Source organism: Natator depressus, chromosome 4, assembly GCF_965152275.1.
Source record: "Natator depressus isolate rNatDep1 chromosome 4, rNatDep2.hap1, whole genome shotgun sequence".
In the NCBI taxonomy this organism is placed as follows: domain Eukaryota; kingdom Metazoa; phylum Chordata; order Testudines; family Cheloniidae; genus Natator; species Natator depressus.
In genome coordinates this window covers 88,587,281-88,602,508 of record NC_134237.1, presented here as the reverse complement: position 1 = coordinate 88,602,508, position 15,228 = coordinate 88,587,281, and the positions used below count along the sequence as shown (strand labels likewise).

General features: G+C 40.1%; 1 protein-coding gene across 1 annotated transcript in view; it reads right to left on the bottom strand.

Moving 5' to 3' along the window:
* Positions 1–629: 629 nt before the first annotated feature.
* The window catches only part of NMU (neuromedin U), a 45,208-nt gene continuing 30,609 nt past the window's right edge, over positions 630–15,228 (bottom strand). Inside the window, 3 exon segments of the mRNA XM_074950087.1 lie at positions 630–777; positions 1,876–1,915; positions 4,203–4,256. Coding sequence (XP_074806188.1) covers positions 1,880–1,915; positions 4,203–4,256 — 90 coding nt within the window. The 3' untranslated portion in view covers positions 630–777; positions 1,876–1,879.

The following is a 15,228-nucleotide window of genomic DNA, read 5'->3' as shown; positions in this document are numbered from 1 at the left end:
GTGAGATTTCATGCACTATTTTAGAAAAATCAACGTATGGGGAAAGTTTGGCTGGCTTTTATGTATATATGTGTGTGTGCGCGTGCATGTGTGTATAGAGTCTGATTTTTCTCCTTCACATGTTTTACAAGGATGTAAGTCTCTTGACTTAAATGGAATTTCTTACTTTATCTAGGCATGAGAACATACTCGGTGCTCTCGTGTACAGAGATAAGCCTATTTGACTCTGAATCTGCATAGAAATATTATATATACATACACACACATACACACACTATGCTGTGTTAGTTTAACTTAAAAATGCCTACTTTCAAAATGTATTATGTAAAAATTGAAAATTCCTCAATAAAACATTCCATTTAAAACAACTCTACTGATTGCTTTTTACCAAATAAATAAATTTGATTACCAAATAAATTACCAAATAAATTACCTGATTACCAAATAAATAAATAAATAAGTGTATAGCAATACTGGTAGGGACAATATTTTTTGCATGCAAGGATCTTACACTAATCTTTTTGTTTACATTTTTATTACACACAACTGTATACATCATGACACTAGAAATCAATTGAATAATTTTAAGATGCTTTTAATATACTCAAGAAATTAAAGAAACATTGGCAATTTTAACAAAATCTGATTTAGGAACATTTACATTCTAGTGGTTTTTTAAGAATTGTACAAGTGGTAAGGAATAATTTTTGTGAGCAAAACACTATGTCCATGTATTCTGCATTCCCACAGCATTAGTTCTAGGTAAGGAAAAAAATCCTGAAAAAAAATAAAACAGTAGTTGTTTATACAGTTATATGATGTGATTCTACATATCTAAAGTACAATAAAGGGAATAAAAAGGATACTCAAATACTGAATCATAGTATTGGTAAAGGAAATCTTTCATGTACCTCTCTGAAGTTTTTCAATTAGCTAACTCATTTGGGGTCCAATCCTGAAGTCCTTACATGGTTTCAATGGGAGTTGTGTCTTTGTAAGGACCTCTGGATTTGGGCAAAGCTCTGTTCTCGTCTCAGTATACACATGCAACTCTCCTTGATGCTAATGGGATTTGTAGTGAAGTTCTACTCAGAAAAATAATTATAAAAATGAGATTGCGGGGTTTCCTGTTCATTCTTTTTTAATGATTTCTGGATGAAATTTTCACAGATTACAAGTTTGTTTTTTCCTCCCAAACAGTCACTGGCACTAGCTCTACAAACTTGACTTTCAGGTTCCAGGTTAAGTTGGATTCTGTCTGGTTCATATATTGTCACGGGTAAGTAGTAACTTTCCAAACTGTCCGTAGATTTTGGGTTCCTCAGATTTTTTTACTGAGACACCTATGGCCTGATTCTTAGGCTATGGTACACTCTGAGCAGGGGATATGATTCCCAGGTCAAGTACACATACTCAGCACTAGCTCTCATTAGCTAGTGTACTAAAAATAGTAGTGTAGCTGTGGTAGCATGGGCTACTCACCCCAAGTATGTGCCCATCATGTCCAGGTGGATTTATATTTGGGGCGGCCAGCCTGTGCCAGTCACTGCCCATGCTACCACAGCTACCCTATTTTTAGGGTGCTAACCTGATGACAGCTAGCACCAACTATGTCTGCTTGAGCTAGGAATCACACCTAGAGCACCAAGTGTAGACATACGCTTAGAGATACTAAGCATCTGAAGCTCCCATTGACTTCAATTTGAGATGTGGATGCTCAGCAATTCTGAAAATCAGGCCATAGGGATCTATGGCTACCCTAAAGTCATGGCACCCAAATTAGTGAACATTTTTTGAAGATGTGGACCTTGGTTTAATTGTATAAAGGGAGCAGGATTGGGATGTGCATCTTGATTAAAAATATGAAATAAATACCTTTTCAGCGGAAACCTGCTGATCTCCTTCCATTGCGTGGCTAAAAAACAAATATTTTGTAAGAAATTAACACTGTAAAACCATCCAGGGTTTAAAGAAGAAGGTCCCAGAGTATTGACTGCATTTTGCAAATCTCTTGAGTTATACCATATCTTTTACAGGATAATTTCTCAGTTAAAGAGACTGAAATGAACACTGTTGTCTATGCTTTTCAACTGCTGAAAACTGTTTATACAGTAAATTTACAACCATTAAAAACGGAGGGCCAGATTGGGCCCAGTTCTGTTTGAGTTTGCAAAGGGGGAGGAGAAGAGGGCAGAAGGAGCTCCTTTACATTCTTTCCTCCCCTTTCCATTTTCACATAACTCTCATCATGGTTATCCAGACCTTTGTTACCTCATGGCTAGATTATTGCAATGCACTGCAAACTGGACTAAACCTTTGCTATTGTCTAGCGCTGTCAGTGCAGAATACACAAATCCACAACATATAGTACTTCACACCTGTGTTCTCTGATCAGTGATTGATCTGGGTTAACTGTAAGGTATTGTTTTTGACTGTTAAACCTTGAATGGTTTGGGTTTTATCTATTGGAGAGCCTACCAGCTCTTCCTCCTCATATATTACAGGTACAGTTCAGGTCCTATGAGGCACTTGAGTTGAAAGTCCCCTATAAATGGAAAGGGGCTTGCAGCAGGGAATCATCACTGAGGCATCATTGGCTTTGGAATTCGCTTCTCTACTTAGTCCTCTAGAATTTGAATTTGGTGACTTTAGGACACACTGCAAGGACATACTGGTAAATGAGTATGTCCCTCGGCCCGTGCCGCTTCCAGAAGCTCCCACTGGCCTGCAGCAGTGAACCACAGCCACTGGGAGCCGCGATTGGCCGAACCTGCGGATGTGGCAGGTAAACAAACCGGCCTGGCCCGCCAGGGGCTTTCCCCGCACAAGCGGCAGAACGAGTTTGGGAACCACTGCCCTAGACCAAAGCCATGTGTCGTATATCAGAGTTGGCAAGGTCTCATTTACTTTACACCACCCTGTTAATTGCTTTCTTGCTAAATCCTTTCCACCCTCCCACTGGTGTACATTTCACTAATTTTGCACACTCAATGAGGGGCTGATTCAGCTTCCACTAAAGTCAATGGAACAACTGCCATTGACTGTAATGGGAGCTGGTTCAGGCCCAGAATGACCACCTTTTATCTGACAGGTAAAATACACCACTGTTTATGTCACCCTTGAATTTTATTTGGCCTTTCAGTTAATCATAATTGTCTAACTCCAAGTTTCATACTAGAGAAATGTAATATACAAAATGTGTACCGTTTGCCAGCCAGCTTTGTATTTAAATAGAAAAAAAAATGTTAAGACTTTACCCAACAAAAACCAGGAAAGTCAATATTAAGGATGACTTGTCACCCTTAACTTAATCCATTATGCTAAGAAACAGCAAAAAAGGCTTAACTGCTTAAGTTTAGGATGGACTAAGTATATTTTGATGAGGTATGTTTTATACATACTTTGCTGAAATGCAAATGACAAGACAAAATACAAGCAAAGTGGAAAATCAGGCCTAGTGTGTATCTTGTTGCAATATAAACTACTGGTGTCTGTATATATCATAGCACTATATGTAGCATGTAGAAATACTGTTTTATTTACCAGGTAGACAAGGATGATTTATGTCTGTCTGCATGTGCTCTAAATCCTTATTAGTTCAAGGCTTATAAACGTGATAATTGATCATTTATTAAGAAACAGCACGGGAACATGTCCATACAGCACACACTAAGACAGCATGCCAAAACTTCTTACAGTATTTTTGGTGGAAAAGCTTTAGAAAATCAGTTTTAGACATGATCTCAGAATATTCATTTAGTAGATTAAAAACATTTTTCAATTGGTATGTAGGAGAAAATGTTCCCATGTCAAGACACTGACACACTTCCGTCAAGGGTAAATATTTACAATCCAATTACTATCTAATCCTGAAAAGTGCCTAGTACTGACAACACCTATTTATTTTTATTTAATATTTCTTTTGCAGTAGCACCCAAAGGCTCTAGTCAGGTCCTGTTTTGCTAGTTACTGTACAAACAAACACACATTCCCTGCCCTGTAGAATTTATCTATAGAGCTCAATAGAAGTACCAGGTGCTAAGCACCTCTAAAAATGCTAGGTGTTTATAACGGGAATGCAGATAGATCCTTAACTATAATAAGTGCTACAATGGAAACAAGTTTCCCGGCTCTCATTGATGTTGAATACCGTACTTTTTGAAATCGAACAATCAGTTTGAAAAAGAAAAAATTGACCATACCCTGAACAAAAAGTAGCCCCTGCTCTGAATCCCTCCAGGTCCTTGAAGTTCCTCCTGAAACAATGCATTTCAAAACACACAAACTTGAATAACCCAACTAATAAAGAAAATTGTCCAAATACAATAATACTAGCCAAGGAAAAAATAAAATTTTACGCTATTCATATTAATTTCATTTCAACATTAAGATGGAGAGAGAAGGTTTCTAGCAGTTTCCCTTTAATACATATATGAGGCTGTCTATATACATAATACAACCATTATACAGTACCACTGTATCCTTTGCTTTATGCATAGTTCTCCCCTTAAACAATACAAGAGAACTCCTCTTCAGAAATAATTTTGACAAGGAATAACCATTTAACAGTTGAGGGCAAAATTTTGTTTCCACTTTTGACTCAGTTGAGTCAGAATTGTTCTAGAAATACACCAACATAGCTGAGCAGAATTCAGCTTTGACTTTCCAAGTTGCATCACTCATATTTGTGATGACTGCTTGGGGACAGCTTGAGAATTCTCAGAATTCATGGGCTTAAGGACTCCCCTCCTTCCCACATCTAGCTGCAAAGAAAAGGAGAGTTGTTGTGACCTCTGAACCTGTTCATGACCCACAAGTTTATTAGATCATTGGTTCTTCTCAACTATATAGTAAGAAAGATTGATGAATAAACAAATTTCATTTTGTCATATAAAGCGCAGTCCTGAAAACCCTCCTGCATGGAATTCCCTTTGGCTTCAATGAAAGTTCCATGTATAGAGAACTTGTAGGTGTCATGACTCACTGGTCTGAAAATCGGGTTCGATTTATGCGAGTGACCCTGCTCCAACCCTCTACCTGGTAGCCTACTGACATCTGCTTACCTAGGACCACAAAGCCCAGCCCCATTTTGAGGCTCTGCCTGAGATCCTATTGGCAGAGTCCTAGAACAGCTGATTGCCCCACTGGCTCTTTTTAATCCAGCAGCAGGAACAGGAAGTTGTCTGAACAATAGGGCTCTAGCTCCCCTGGCTTGACTTCCTGGCATTCTGACCTGGCTTGACTCCTGGCATTTGACTTGTGGTTCCTGAACTCCAGTTGTCTCCTGCCTCTGTTTCCTTGGCATCCTGACGTGGCCTGACTGACTCCCAGTTCTGATCTCCAGTTTGTCTCCTGCTTCTGATCTCCTGACCAAGCTGACTCTTGACTTTGTCTTGTGACTGTGGAATCCTACTCTGACCACTAGATCTGGCTAACTACTTCCCGTCTGTGACAGGAGAACTGAGCCCAACATGTGTAGAGTCCATTTTGAAAGCAGGTATTTCACGAAGTTGTTTGTTGTGAACATGAATCCAAGCAAAGTTCAAGACAAAATGGGTCAAACCATATGCTTCCCACAACATCCTTAGATCTAGATTCATCCATTTATCATAACTCTCTCAACCACCACTGGCATCTCCTCATTAACAACTGTCCTCTTCATCAGGGTATCACTGAGATTACAATCAAAGTCAGAATTCTCCAATAGAAAACCATGTTTTGTTAGCTCCTAATGTTATTAGAAGTCTATAATAGCACTTAGAGGACCCCTTTGATCAGGATGGCCCCAGGCACCTCCAACCATAGGACTCCCCAAATCCCAGGAACCTCGCCAAGGAAGAAAATTGTACATAATTTTCAAGTCTTGTAAAGCATGGTAGGACCCTGTTTTACTTGTCACAGGGTACACCGTTATCACCATGGACAAGTTATGCTTTGCCTTATAGGGATTGCCTATATGATTTTCTTTACATCATATGCTGTTCTAGAATTACATACATTTATACCAACTATACTAGGTTTTTATTTGAAAAGACTAAAAGAACAGTGTTTTAAGTGGTTTCTTGGGTTTGCTTATATATATTATGTGAGGTGTGCTACAGGAATGCAACTTACACTAGATTTAGAGGAAACAAGAAGGAAAGAAATACGGAAAGATGGAAAGCTGTAAAATAATTAAATACATAGAAATACAATAGATACCAGTATCAAGCCACCTCTATTTCCCTCCTCCATCTTGTTTGAGAGGTATATTCTTTAAAGGGAGCAGCAGTTTATAAGTTGCTAGCAAATGGGGAGGAAAGAGAAAGGTGCAATGGGGTAAATACAGTAGAGGAAATCCTGGCCCTATTGAAGTAAATGGCAAAACTCCCATTTACTCAACAGGGCTTTGATTTCACCTTGTATTTTCCTTCCACAATGGTAAAAGATTGGGTGTTTCACACAAAAATTTCTAACTCTTTGTTGAGTAATTATTTGCATTGTTTCACAAAAATGTGTGGGCCAATGAATGAAAGTGTTGTCACAGAACTTAACAGTATAAATAAGCTTGCAGTATTTATAGGTCAGCAAGAAGCACTAAGTTCTCAGGAGGACGTGATACTTTTTATTACTTTGTATGTACATACTATCAAACAGAAATAATTAAAATCGTAACTTGCAGAGAACAGATAAAATAACAATGATAAAAGAATTAACAAAAAAGATAAAATAGTTGTTAAAGTGATGCGTACATTACCACATAGTGCAGCCTGCATGAGTGTAGCCCACATGAGTGTGTCGGCTCTTAGCTTGAATATACAGAGTGGTTCTCTATAGGATTTTTCAGGAGTTTCTGCTTGACAGCTCCCATTTAAAAATCAATGTTCACTGAGTTGCAGATGCATGGACATTCAACAGCATGGCTGTTTTTCTCATCAACTGATTGTAGTTAATCAGATAAATCCATTCAAAATAGGTATCCCAAGGCATCAGTGCACTACAGAGGAATGCAGCAAACAGGCCCATCCTACATGATCTCTAACAACTCTGACTCCTGATCAGAAATACAATAATTCCAAGCAACACTTCACTGTCACTTAACACCTGGATCCTGCTGTAGGATACATCTCTTTGCTATATGGTCCTTATTCAGAAGTTGACTGGGTTGCCCAGTGTTCTTCAAGTGTATTCTGCAGAACAGATCCTTTCACAGAATAGAACAATGTCTGTGTTTCCTGCCAGTCTAAGAGAGGATAACTTCTTAAAACATAGTATCCTCCATGGGAAATTTTTGGTTCTTGAATATTAATGGGTGTCCTTGAATAGAACAGTTGTGCTAAGATAAATATTGAGGGACAAGGCAAAAAGAGGACTCAGTAGTATACCTCAGCTATACTTCCCCAAGATGGTATGCACAATGTCATGATTTTCCTGAGCTTTTCATAAAGCTTCCTGTAGACAATGCTGTTGCTACATCATCTTCCTTAATAGCATAACATTCTACTATACCTCAGGGCTATAATTTATATAATAATTCCATATTATGCCTATTAGAGAAATCCAAAGTAACTGTACCTACAAATACAGACTCATCAGAGGCCTTTCTACAAACAGAAATTGCACTAATTAAACTTCAATAGGTTTTAACCCGATTTCATGTAACTGGTGCAAACTCTTGTGTGGACACTTTTTCAGTTTATGAATGGCTTATTTCAGTGTAGCTTAAACCTGTTTCAAATTGACTTAAGCTAAAGTAAAATAATGCCCTCTTAAACCAAACTAAGTGTGTGCAAACAGCGTTTTGCACTAGTTTAGCTAAATCAGTTTAAAAAAAAAATCACACTTTAGGGACTTGTCCGTACAGAGCAGCAATACGCACTGTGTGTTGTGATTTCAAAAGTGCACTAACATGTTAGTACATTAATTAGTCCATGTAGACCAAGTTGGTGTTCACTAAAAGTTCTTTATTGCACTTTAAAATAGTACTGTTGCAAAGGTCTCAAAAGACCAGTATAATATAAAATAATATTATCATTATATTATAATTATATTATATTTATATTTAAATGCTACAGTTCATCCCTCAACAGAAAAGCTGTGCTGATATTTAATATAACCCAGGTATTAGACATCCTTTTCTGAAACTATTTTGGTGATGGCACCTTCTGGTTTTTGTTTCCTCTATGAACACATTCTTAGTCTCCTTTCCTAGAAATATCTAGTGTCCATAGTCCTCTGATTTTTTCTTAGAAATGGTGGCAACATAGATTGTAATAAGTGGAGGTCTGCTCAGAAGCTCCCAGTGAACTGAGAGCTTATGTAGTGTTCCAGACAGCAAAATGAGTTGGATAAAATTTCCCCAACACCTCCTTTCTGCAGCATTTCTGTTTCAGAGAATGGACTGTACTGTAAGTACAACACCTTCGCTACACAAGGTTTCCAGTTCCACTCTTGTTCTGATTTCTGAATTGAACTAGGCAGAATTGGAATTGCTCCATATCCTAAAATGCCCATTGGAGGCAGGACCTTTTCCAGTGAGCACTGAGAAGTTAAAATAATTACTGCAAAGCAGAGCATACATAAAGAAAGACTCTCATAGACATATAGAACTGAAGGCATAAGGAGCAGTTCTGGGCGCAGGTGACTCTGTCCTCCTGAACACTCCAGCTGGAGGAAGGAGCTTAAAAAGGGAGCCAAACAACTGAGAGGGGGGAATAAGACAGATCTACCCTGAGAGCTCGTGACCTGTGCTGCCACAGAAGTCTCCACCTGGGAGGAAGAGACTACCAGCTGAGACCCACAAGGCTGAAGGTTCAGTTACCTTATTTTTTTCCTTTGATATTTTAAAATGGACTGTGAGGCTGGGGAGGATAGGAAGTGGCCCAGGCACTTCCTGGTTTCTGACGTTGTTTGCCTCTCATAGGGCTTTGGGTCAGAGCCTAGTGGAGTGGGAGAGCCCAGCTCCCCTACCAAACATCCTTGCCATAAAGGGACATAGACCTTATTTCCACCCCTCCCAGGAGTAAAAAGATAGAGATACTGAAATCCTTGTGGCAAGGTTGAGCTACCTACAGGTGCCAAGAGATAGACTGAGGGTCCTTCCCTATCATCAGTAGGGTGACCATACATCCCATTTTGGCTGGGACAGTCCCTTTTTAAAGCTTTTGAAAAAAAGCTTTGGGGGAAAAAAAAAGTGGGCATTTGTCACAATTGCTCTTGCTGACTTGATCAGTTGGCAAAAGCAAACAGGACAAATGCCCACTAGGCAATGCCACTGGTAATCCTGGCCCTATCTCATTACCAATAAATAATTAAATCAAAAGTCATTAAATGTAGTGTCACTTTTCATTTTTTGCCTTACAAATAATGTCTGTTTCAGAAAAATGCATGGCAAGTGATAACATTCAATGTCCCCCTTTCTAAGAGACAACAACACAATGGAGACCAAGTTAGAAAAGGACATCTGAATTGAAGGAGCAATGGCCTGTTAATGATCACACTTAAGCCAATGTTAAGTAGTGTAAGTAAGAGGAGAATCAAGCCCCAAGATTGACACACCATCCTTTCCCAAAGATATGCCCTTCAAAAAGCTCCTTCTCTCAGTGTCTGAACATGATATTTAGACAATAACTATTGTGACAAAGCTCTGTCCATGTCTCCATGCGTCCCACATTTCCTGGCGGATTTCCCTAGCCTCAGAGGCTCACTGTGACCCTCTACGTAGCCCTTCTCTCTCTAGAGGCAAGGATCACAGCTTTTCATCATAAGCCAGCAAGGGAGGTGAGGAGAAGCAACCCTCCCTCACACAGTCTCTTTCTCCCAGTCTCAGTGATTAATTGGGGAGGGGAGGGAGGAGCCCAGGCCTGCCCTCTACTCCGGGCTCCACCCCAGGGACCCTAATAGTAGCAGCTATGGTAGCTGACTTTTTGGAAATAGGATGTGTACAATTCCCTAGGCCACTTCTCCACAGCAGCCTTCACTCAATATCTCCTTCACTGTTACCTCAGGGCCTCCTTCCTTGCACCTGATATGGATTTGTACTGCTTAGTTCCTCCAACAGCATGGCTTCCTCCTACAGCTCTGGACACACACACCTCACTGACTAACTGGGAGGCTTTTAACTAGTTCCAGCCAACCCTTGATTGGCTTCAGGTGTCCCAATCAACCTAGCCATCTCCACTGCTTTCTAGAAGGATCTTAATTGGCCCAGGTGTCTTGATTAACCTGGAGCAACTGCCATTGGTTACCATTGTACTAGGGATTTGGTTAGCCTGGGGCTAACATACCTGTTCCTCACTGCTTTACTATTGCCATTTAGCCTTGCCCTGTCACACTACAGATAGAGCCTTAAAATGTAAAAGTCCTCTGCTACAGGAAACCTAGAGTAGACAACCTGAGATTTACAGAGCTGTGTCTGTAATTCCCAGGAAATAGTTACTGTAGAAGATCAAGTACAGAACTCTTGAAAGAGATATATACACAACATAGTTCACTGGTTTAAAATGTTAATATTGTAGTCCTGCCAAGAAGAGAAATGCAATGATCTTTTTCCAATTTACGAAGATCTATTAGGAAAGGTATGGGGTTTGTATAGCAGAGTTAGCATTTTAAGACACTTTTATAGCATTTTGAAGAAGTTAGGGAATTTTACAAAACATGAAATCTTCTGCAGCTTTCTAGGAAGTACAGACTAAGTTATTTCTTGTTACATTTTAAAAAAATCTAACTTTATTTCCTAATATTAATTCTTATTTTGGTTCTAGTTGTTAGCCTAGATTCCATTTGAATTCCATTATGCCACCTGAGTCAGACATAGTATGTCTCTTTACTCCATTTTTCTGCTTCCCCAATCAATCTGATGATTTTACAGCATTTTTTCTTTTCTGTTTTGACACATTTCCAAAAATTTTCATTTGTAGTTCATGTTTCCAAACAACTGATGAAAATACATTTAAAATAATCAAAATCATCTCAGATTAGGTGATTTATTACATATTGATAGCTTTCTCTTCCCTGCTTCTTAAAAATTGTTCACTCTGATGAGAGTCTTCCATATACTTTAAAAGGTCACTGCATTAGAATGATATCATACAAATTGTTTTTTATCTTTTTCTTCCTAGAAGGCAACTGACTATTAAAGTAGTTTTTGTACATCTTCAGTGTATCATCTCTAGATCTCTTGGGAGAAAAGCAAATGGAGTCGATGTTCTCAGAACCAAAATATCAAAGAGGCAAGGATATAAATACAAACATTTTATTAAGACAGCAGCCATTTCATAATGGGCAGAGTGTGCTTCCCTATTATCTGAATTCTTTGTCATGACATATTTGTGAGTAGCAAAACTTTGCAAAAACTGAAATGTATGATCCACAAACCAACAGCTTTATAAAGAAGAGAAACAGAAATCTTCAAAGACAATTCTGTATAAAGAATGAATATAAATTAATAACATATTTCTCCCCAAATGTAAGGCACTCATGCTTAATTCTGCTATGAGTGTTTTGATGCATTAAGATACTTTGAGATGCTTCTTTAAAAAAGGGGGGAAAAAATCTGTTTTTAAGCTCACTGTTCCCCAATCACTTCCTCCTCATTTTCAAGCCTCTGATGCAGAATCTATATCAGATGCTGAGAACACAGTTGTCTCTTTAGTAAGTTAGAAAGCTAGCCAGCAACAAGTTAATCAAAGGCATTTTTTAAGTTCCCCCTGGATGAAATATATTGTCTCCCAAAAGACCTAAAAACTCTGAAGAGGAATATGTCCTCCAGGACGCAATTGACTGTTCCCAGTGGAGTCTATACAACTTTGATAAGGCCTCCAATTTTTGAATTTGTACTAAACTTCAAGGGAAAATGACAGCTATGCATAGTTACAGTACAGTGTTCCAATTAGTCCACAGAAGAAGAAAATATGCTGACAAAAGTGGCTGAGATTTTATTTCCTGTCTGAAGTGCATTTTTAAATATGATGGTGTTTTCTAAGGTGTGTATGTCTATGCTTCAAGCTGGGGGTATGATCTGATTGAGCTAGTCTGCTAAATATAGAGTGTAGCCACGGAGGCGTGAATGGCAGGACGGGCTAGCCCTCCTGCCCGTGCATGCCTAGTGCCTTTGTTGGATATATACTCAGGCAGCTAGCCCCTCCCAGGGGAAGCACACTCCCATGTATAGACATATCCTAAGATACGCATGGCCTTCTGGGTCTCAGAAACTCTGAAAATGCCACAAATGCTGTCTGTGCATCAGAGATACATCCTGGGAAAAGGCCAGCTTGCTTCATAAGGCCATAAAGAAAAAACTCCATCCAAGACAGTCCTGAAGATGGGGAACTTGTGTGAATATATGCTGTTTATCACCATCAGTATATAGCACCATCCAAATAGGGTCAGCTCCACCTCCAGCATCAATAGCTGGGATAGCATAGTAATCCAAAGGCTGGAGTAAACAGTACTGCCAACCCAAAGGATTCCAAATTCATGAGATTGGCATAAAAATGAGATTTAAAAATTAGTAAATTTGGGGTTCTTTTTATTTTCCTTCTGCTTTTTGAGCCTCTATTGTCCAGGTTTTCAAGTTTTTCTCCATAACCATGAGGGTTAGTTAAGAAAGAAAGAAAGAATGAAAGAATCTGAGAGTCTAACAGGACTCCAGAAGCTGGGGCTTTAAGAAGATCACATATTCCCTTACATAGCTTCAATATAGGAACAGGGACAGTCCTATCTAGAGATGGGTCTGTCTGATGAACCTGCTAAGCAAGAGACTACCATTCTCATCAACACTCTCCCCACTGTACTTCTCTTTCCCCTGGACAGGTAGGAGGAAGGACGCTGACCCAGGAAGTGACCAGAAGAGAAGGCAGATATAGAAAAAAAAATACCACTCAGGAACCACCCTTTCTCCACCTCATCCCCCAAGGCCACACCCCTGTCACTCGCTCCTCTCCCCCTCCTCCCCATGTCTTTGAATTGTCTCAAGGAGCCTGCCTGCACATTGAAGTCTGCCCCTGATGAGCAGGGGCTGGTGCGAGTTAGTAACCTGGTGCCTCCCCGTGCCTCATCGTAACCGGTTTTTTGGTTGGGGTGCCATTTAGGATTGCCAGGTCCCCAAAAACTGAGCACCTGGAAACCCTAAATGGCACACAGACACAGAAGCCAAAACCCAGACTGTTCGAGTAAAAAACAGACAGGTAGCAACCCTACTCCTGTCTGCTGCGCAGAGCAGGGGGTGGGGGCAGATGTCCAGGTGTCCCCTGCCCATGTACCCAGTCACCACTGAGCTGGGGTTGGGAAACAGAGGGAGTTTGTCTGCTGCTGCTAAGCCAGACGTCGCCAGAGGGCTGTGGGATGGCCGTGAGCCCCTGTGCAACAACATGGAGTCCACCTTGAGCCGCAGATTGAGTGCCAGGCACCATGAGCTGCAGCAGCAGTGCAGAAGTAAGTAACATCCAAAAATATTTAAATAAATGGTATTCTATTATTAACAATGCAATTAAAACTGCAATTAATAGCTATTAATTTTTTAAAATCATTTGACAGCCATATTTTGAATAGAAGACTGGGCTGGGGAGGGCAACGCAGACACTAGGCAAGAAGATACCTAAACCTTGGTGCCCTCCACCACCACCATGAGGGGCCAAATAAGAACTGCTATTGTCCCACTAAGTTATAACTGCTTAAAACACTGTACCTAATGTATCTGCAACCTTTCTCTTTCTTGCCAGCCCTAGAAAAATATGCCTTCACTTTAGCCATGGGCAGTGTGTGAACCTCCAGCTGGGGGAGGCTAGCTCCCAGCCCTGCCACTTCTGCCCGAGATCCTGCCCATTCCACGTCCCCGCCAGAAGCAATAGCCCCCGTCACCATAGCCGCTGGCCCCTGCCCCAGGCTAGCTCCCCAGAGTGCCGGGAAGGTGGGCTGCGCAGCCCAAGCCAGGGCCATCCCACACCCAATCAGGGAGACTGGAGCCATGGTGAGCGGGAAGCTGGGGGGGGGGCAGAACCTGGGGCCGGAGCACAGTTTGGGGAGGTACAGTCTCCCCCAGCCTAGGATATCCGCCACCCATGACTTTAGCCATGTTTTTGAGTGGACATTGGGACCCACCAGGGCTACAGCCTACATGGCCTAGCCGATGACACACCTATAATGTTCGTCTCTGAGTTATGGTTCCACAGGCATGCTACTATTACTTCAGAGGTTCAGTGTACCACCACACTGAGCAACTATACTAATTACACCCTGAATCTGACCTTCATGTACCTGATTCATCTTTCACATCAGTGAAAATAAGGAATAGCTCAACTGAAATAGAAGTAAAACAAGTGTCAGATGGAAGTTAGGCCTTCTCTCTCTATAATGGGGAAAATCAAGATCCCAGGTCCAAACACCCCAGAATGCAGGGGTTTGAAATCAAGATCTCAATTTAAACTTCCTTGAGTTTCAGTTTGTTGGGGAATCAGTATTTAACCCATTTATAGAGTTTTTAGCCCATAACAGAGATAAGCTTCAAGTGTGAACTCAAATCTAAACTCACTATATTCAGAGTTCAGCTCTGGAATATTGTTATTGAACCAGCTCTAGTTCGTATTTACCACAAAAATGTCCAATTTGATTATACTTTATGCCGTAGAAGAAGGGGTGTTATTCCTCTTTTGGCAGATGTTTCTTTCTTTGAACTGAACATATTGTGGAATGTGTAAAAGAGATAGCTTCTTATATTTGGGGAAGAGTATAAGAACGGATTCTGGTCAAATTTATGACACTTTTACGCTGTGGAATTACTCCTATTTAACACTAGCCTAAGCAAGATCAGAATCAGGCTCAAAGACTTCAGAACTATGGTCCTGTTGATTTAATCTGATTAGAATCCAAAAGTAGTAAAGGACTTCTGGCACTCACTATCTTGATACATGGTTCCATTATGAATAATGTTAGTGAAATAAAAACGAACAGGACATTTTTTTCTACTTTCACTGTGAAGACAGTTTTTAACCAATTATTAGCTTTATTCAAGAAAGTAGCATAGTGCAATTTTTCCAAGAACAGCATCTGAAAATGCTTCATAAATAATGCACGAAGGAAAGGGACAAGTCCCACTGTAGTCAATGGGGCTACTCAAATCTCTAAAGTTAAGTACATGAGTACGTGTTTACAGATTTGGAATCTAAATTGGTAACAAAAATAATATAACAATATGCCCAACAGAAACATTAATTTTACAACATTCCCAGAAGATATATACAGAGTTAAGAG